This window comes from Lineus longissimus, chromosome 12, assembly GCF_910592395.1.
Source record: "Lineus longissimus chromosome 12, tnLinLong1.2, whole genome shotgun sequence".
Classification (NCBI taxonomy): Eukaryota; Metazoa; Nemertea; class Pilidiophora; order Heteronemertea; family Lineidae; genus Lineus; species Lineus longissimus.
In genome coordinates, this window is record NC_088319.1 from 10,597,814 (window position 1) to 10,604,645 (window position 6,832).

At 43.3% G+C, this 6,832-nt stretch overlaps 1 protein-coding gene across 1 annotated transcript; it reads left to right on the plus strand.

The window, feature by feature from the left end:
* The first annotated feature begins 578 nt into the window (after positions 1-578).
* On the plus strand, positions 579-3,216 carry LOC135496540 (toll-like receptor 13). The gene has a single exon (XM_064785901.1). It carries the CDS (start codon positions 579-581, stop codon positions 1,992-1,994), a length of 1,416 nt encoding a protein of 471 aa, XP_064641971.1. The 3' UTR covers positions 1,995-3,216.
* The last annotated feature ends 3,616 nt before the right edge of the window (positions 3,217-6,832 follow it).

Below are 6,832 nucleotides of genomic sequence, written 5' to 3' on the forward strand. Positions count from 1 at the left end.
ACAACGGACTGGAAACAATTCCAGACGACTTGGTTAGCTGTGTGCCAAAGATCGACTGGTTGGATTTAAGTCGGAACAACTTCTTTAAGCCTGGATGTCTCGACTCTCTTTCACGCTTAAGTCTTCGCCTTCTCCGTCTAGAAAGATGTAACATCACGAAAGCAAAAACAATGCAGTTTGTTCGTGGGAAACCTCTAACGAACTTTAATTTTCGCTATAATAATCTACAGACGGTGGACACAAAGAGAGTGCTTTGTTACCTGAACATACAGGCGATGAAAGATCTTTATGTGAGCGAGAATAATATCGGTAACATCGATGATAGTTACTTAGATTGCATCAGGAATGAGAGTAAAGTTAAAGCGTCATTATTGGAGTTACATAATGGTAACATTCGGACAATCTCAGTGAATGCCTTTCGACCATTTCAGCTCTGTGTAGGAATATCAATAAGCCTGTTATTCAATTCACTAACAAATGTATCCTTTTTGCTTGCCTTCAAAAGGGGCGTGAACACGCTTCAACTCGGACACAACCAACTTTTGCACGTTCCCTCATTCCGTCATGATGGCAAATGCATGGCTGTCTACCCCCGCCGGTTGGTGTTGTCATCCAATTACATTTCTTCTCTGAGCGCCGAAGACTTTGAGTGTCTTCCAAATCTTCAAGCGCTTGACTTATCTGTTAACTTACTAAAAACACTCCAATCAAAGGCGCTGTACGGTCTTCACGGCCTGAAAGATTTAGAGATTTCGAGCAATCCTCTGAAAAATCTTCAATACAAATCCTTGCCACGTAACCTTCGTGCCTTGAATCTGAATCAGAACTTCCTCAGCAGACAACGGGGCCACACATTTGAGGAGTTGGGGCAATTAACAAAGCTAGAACAACTGCTCATGACACGTGCAGGCAGTATAACACTGCCAAACAGCATGTTAGCAATTCTCAAAGTGCTTCGGATATCCGACTGGACTCACAGCGAAGACGTCATTAGAGGATTTATATCTTCCCTCAAAAATATCAGAACTCTCTCCATAACCAAATGCAAGCTACGCAAGTTCCCATACGAAGAGCTAAAAAAGTTAAAATATTTAAAAAAACTAGACTTATCATTTAATCGCATTTCTGCTCTCGATCATAAACGGATTTGGCAAATCCCGAAATTATTCTCCTTGAAGATAGCGTCCAACAACTTTGAATGTAACTGCTCGATGTTGCCATTCTCCGAGTGGCTTCGCCAACCTCGACCAAGGTTACGATTTGTTAAGTTGTTCGACATGAAGTGTGCCGCCCCATCAAAGTACTTTAATTTTACTTTATTCAACTTCGACAAAGACTGTCGATCTTTGCTGCCCATCATTCTGCCGTCCACCCTCGGTCCTTTTGTCCTCTTGGTAGCAATTGTTGTATTTATCTCCGTCAGGTACCGGGGTTACATCCGGTACGGATTTATGCTGATCAGGGCAAGATGGCGGGGCTACGGCTCAATCGAAGGGTGCACATTCAAGTGGGATGCGTTCGTGTCATTCAACGACGCCGACAAAGGCTGGGTCTACAAAACTCTGAAACCGAAACTCGAAGAACAGGCTGGCTTCAGGATCTGCCTCCACCACAGGGACTTTACCGTCGGGGAGTTCATCACGGACAACATTGTCAATTGCATCGACAGGAGCCGAAAAACCCTTCTGATCCTGAGCGACGACTTTGCCAAGTCTCAATGGTGCCAACTTGAGCTGAGTGTGGCGCAGCACAAGTTGTTCGACGATGATCGAGATGTTCTCATCTTGGTCAAGTTGAGTGACGTGTCCTCAGAAAACATCACCGGAACCATGAAAGTGGTAATGCGCACAAAGACTTACATCACGTGGAGCAATGACGTGACAGAGCAGGAATTGTTCTGGAAGCAGTTGATCTTGGCTTTAAAGCGCCCTCCAGGTGTGGAACTTGAGGAACTTGAAGACTGGGAAAATATTAATGCTTCGAATGATGCCTAAGCAAATCACTGTGCTTTCGTGGGCGCGGTCGAGCCCCGGGTGTCGAATGTTCCGATCTTGGCGAAGCGTTAGCTTTGAAAGCGTAATTTTAAACATTTTGCCCGGTGATATACATCGCTTGGCCAATATCAGTTATATATCCACATATAATCTATTTTCATGTAAATATGTAATATTCACATAGTTTAGTCGTGCATGGTGCGAAAGTGAGAAGGTGCTTTATTTCGTTGAAACAAGTATAGAGCAGAAAACATCATTTTAGTGGACAAAATTCCAGAGAAGCAGTTCAGAGTGGAAATCGACATTCCTGGGAATCGTTTTGGCCATTTAGAGCAGAAATAGATATTTCAGAGTAGAAATAGACATTCAAAACGTCGTTATGGTGATTTTGACCAGAAATAGACATTCAATGCGTCATTATGGCCATTTAGAGCAGTAATAGACATTTCAGAGTAGAAATAGACATTCAAGGCCATATTATGGTGATTTTGAGCAGAAATAGACATTTAAGGCCTCATTATGGCCATTTAGAGCAGAAATAGACATTTAGGAGTAGAAATAGACATTCAAGGCGTCATTGTGGCCATTTGGGGCAGAAATAGACATTTCAGTAAAATATAGACATTTTAGGGCATCATTATGGCCATTTGTAACAGAAATAGACATCTCAGAATAGAAATAGACATTCCATGATATCATTATAGCCATTAGTTCATAACAGGATATCATTAGAATGGGCCAGAAATAAACTTCCTGAGTACACTTTATCAAGAATTTGAAAAATAACAGTGATCAAATTTGTCGCCGTTAGGTGATTCTTCACTTTCGGTTGCAAGGCTAGCACAAGGTCGTGGGAAAGTTTCAGGAGAATAGCAATGGAGAGGTTCAGATTTTCATGCAAGAACGAGGTGATATTTTTCACTAGTGGCGACATCATGGATCTATAGCACGTGTAGAGAACTCCGTGAAGTTGATTGCTTATTTATTCTTGGTGTTAGGCATGCCAGACATTAAAGACAACGACACTGTTTCATTGTACTTCTGACAACAGGCAACGCGATATCGGTCGACAAAATGCCACCTATCGTTCTGGTTCTCAGATCGAAATCGGAACCTCTCTAATTTGACTCATTGAACATTCAAAATCGTAGAGTATGACATGTACAATCCGTTTTCATTCGTTGATTATTCAATATTGGCCAGCCTATTTAAAAAAATTGAGATGGTGTTGAATGTACTGTCAAACGCGTCCAATGCTTCTCGACACATGTAGATTATCCAGATAAGAATAATTAATAAAAACATTTTTTACGGAATTCCCCAACCGGAAGTTGACGCTTTATTATTAATCACGGAAGCCGGACACAGTGCATGTAGATAAGCACGACGTCATGTCGTCTCACCATCTGACATGTCTGACGGAAAAAATAAAATCGAGTATTTAAAAAGTGCCATGCTAAATTGCAAAATATTCGACAGTGCAAAACACTGGTATCCTCTTCCTTGCTTTCCAGTTGCCTCCTACCGTTATTGGTTTTGGCCAATATTTGAGCTCCACCCGAGCGGTTTGTGAGACACTCAATACCGACAGTGAGGTATCAATTTCTATTCTAAAACATCTCAAATTAGATATAGAATGATGTGGTTTTAAGTGCATTTGAAATTCTTCCACATTTTGCACCAAACCAAGCGTTTATGGTTGTCTCACCCAAACCTCTGTGGTGAAAACGAGACTATATACATTATTCAGTATGAAAAAGAAATATTCTCACTCGGGTGTTTTAGAATAAACTATTATATGTTCAGCTTACTGGGTTATCTTTTAACATCTTTTTAGAAGCTGAAGTGCTTGAGTCGAAATAGAAGGTTCAAGCTGGAGGGTGGAAAATGCATGGGACGATCATCCAACTTTGGGCTAAGGTCACCCTATCTTATGGTAGGAAAGAGTGAACGACGTACACAGTGTGTAAATATATATGTTCTTTATCGACTACTTTTTTGACGTTTCGCCGATTCCTCGGAAAATAAATCATATAGAAGATGATTTACTAGTAAATGCATTACCACAAGACCTGATGATGCGACGGATGTTCGTACTTCGTCGTTCGTACGGTATGCGAAACATGCCTAATACACTGTTGGGCAAAATGGTTGTCACCCCTATAGAAAATTGTGAGTTTCAGGTTTATATCCATATTTCTCCACAATCAAGGTCAGGTTTCTTTCATTCTTAGATTGAAATTGACATGAGTGACCTAATTCAATTTCGTCACAGGGTATGGCAGTCGTGTGATGTAATAAGACACTATAAAAGGAGTGTTTCTGCTGACCATGTCCTTTCGGTCCTATGCCTAGTCCACAGCCGACTAGGTGTTCGTGCATTCTCCTGGTTAACCAACGCAATCCTATTGGATTTTCTTGACCAGCCAATGCAGAATTGTCATGCCCGGCCCATACAGCCAACTTAAGCGATTTGAGGCCATTGGAAGGTGGCGCAGCGGGCAAGGTCCTGGCGCCATCGCCGAAGTGATGGGACTTTCGAAAGGACGTGCAAAGGTGGATTTCGAAGTGGCGACAGGACGGTAATGTTAACGTAGGGAGATCTACTGGTCGTCCTCGCATCTCTAGTGAAAGAGACGACCGTCATCTCTTGCGTCGTTGCCGTGCAGATCTTAAGAAAACGACGACACAGCTGCGCAATGACTGGCACAACCTGGATAATGCTGACGCTAGTCGGACAACGGTAAACCGTAGGCTGATTGCTGCCGGGTAGCATGCAAGAAGGCAGGTAGTCTGTCCAAAATTGACAGATGCGGCAAAACGTCGACGGCTTCTGTGGGCGAGAGCGCATGCTGACGTGCCGGACGAAATGTGGCGCCACATCGTCTTTGGTGACGAGTCCCGTTTCTTGCTGTTCCGTGTTGATGGCAGGGTCAGAGTTCGTCGATTACCAGGCGAGCAGCTTCGGGAAGACTGTGTAGGCCTGCGTGTTCCATTTGGAGGTGGTTCAGTCCATATCTGGGGCGCCAGTCATTATCATGGAAAAACTGCAGTCCGCGTCCCAGAGCAAAATGTAAACGGTCTCCTCTACTTGGAGATCCTCCGTGATCACGTGCTGCAAGAAGCAAGAGCCCACTTCGGCAACAACTGGACACTAGCAGACGACAACGCCAGACCCCACAGAGCAGCAATAGTGAACGATTTCTTGCACGAACAAGACGTCAACCGTCTGGACTGGCCTCCTCACAGCTCGGATATGAACCCCATAGAGCACCTGTGGGACCATATCCGCAGAGAACTCGAAAATTTGGACCCTCAGCCTCAGAACCTTGCCGACCTTGGTGATGCAATTGTCCGTATTTGGGGCGAAATCCCCCAACGAAGGATACAAAGCCTCGTTACAAGCATGTCCCGACGAATTGCAGCGCTCATTGCTGCCCGTGGGGGCAATACACGATATTAGGTATGCAAGCAGTGAGAAATTACCCAATTGTGCAATTCCTATCAATTTTGACAATCAAATCTGGTCAGATGGAGGGAACAGAGTGAAACAATGACAAATATGTTTTTCATAGTATAGGTCCCTGATGAGCCTCCGTAGATAAAATGTCAATTAATAAGCAATTGATGGCAAACATGTGCAAGTTTGTGGTCCAAAAACACCCGCTAATACCATGTGTGTACAACTGCAAAGTTTCCACTCATTAATGTTTACGCATTACCATATCAAAATAAATTAAAAATGTATATGGAATCATATCTGCCATCGCAGGGGTGACAACCATTTTGCCCAACAGTTTATCAACGATACAAAATATGGGGCCTCGATCTTTTCTATAGTCCAAACCATGCAACTCTGCCTTCAAAAGCATGATTCTACTCTCAGGGTTTCCGCTGGGTTTTCCGCCGCGGAGAACTACTCACAGCCCTAGCGAGTATTTGCTTATTCACGATATATACCCGCTATAGCGCAGTTGGTAGGAGGCGCAAAGATCATTAATTGATGCAAACCAAACGTTAGCATGAAACACTGAATTGCATAAAAACCGCTGGAGCCAAGTGAAGTTTTGCCCCTGCGGTGTCCAAAGCGGCAAACTACTCCAGTTGAATCTGCTCAGCACTTGGGCAACTTTTCCCCCAAAGGTCGTGCGTTGGACATTGGTCTGAATTGAATTCATCAAAGGAAATAAAGAGGAGTAAGGATGTGACATACCTGTTTGGAGTAGACTCGTCTCACATTCCACTTTGCCGTTGGAAACAAGTGACCCTCCTGACTATGTTCTGGCCAAAGATTTACCAGTCAGAAGTCTGCGCAGGCCCGAACCTACAAATCGGGAGCTTAGAATAAACCAAAAGGCACGCGTTTAATCCAGAATTGTATGAAGAAGGGATTTGGTGAAGTACCCAACAGAAGTGAAACTATATCACGACACGTAAGTGGTTTTGTAGGCCCTGCCATAAGATTATAGGGAGAATTTCAAAACAATAAATAAATAAACCCTTGCGCAGAGAAAGGTCTTAGCACAGCTGACCGTTACAAGTGTAAAATAAGCCTTACCACATTGTTTAAAGGATTGTAAACGTAGCTTAATCTTATTGGTAGGCCTAGTTTCGATTTTTAAGGAATCAGAAAATCTCGTCCACGACCAAGTATGACCCTATGCTCAAAGGCTTGCTGACTTTTGGCACGTCCAACCGTACGTTACTGTACAGTTGAGACAAGGTTCTCTGGCGATCGTGTGATGTTTACGGAGACTTCTGGAAAGACATCGATGGTAGGTTCGTTTGAGTTGTGACAACAAACAAGACAAGGATTCATATTTGTTGACTTGCTTTAC

Excerpts from the sequence above, each read along its gene's own strand:
- LOC135496540 (XM_064785901.1), top strand. The coding sequence starts at position 579 with ATGGCTGTCTACCCCCGCCGGTTGGTGTTGTCATCCAATTACATTTCT.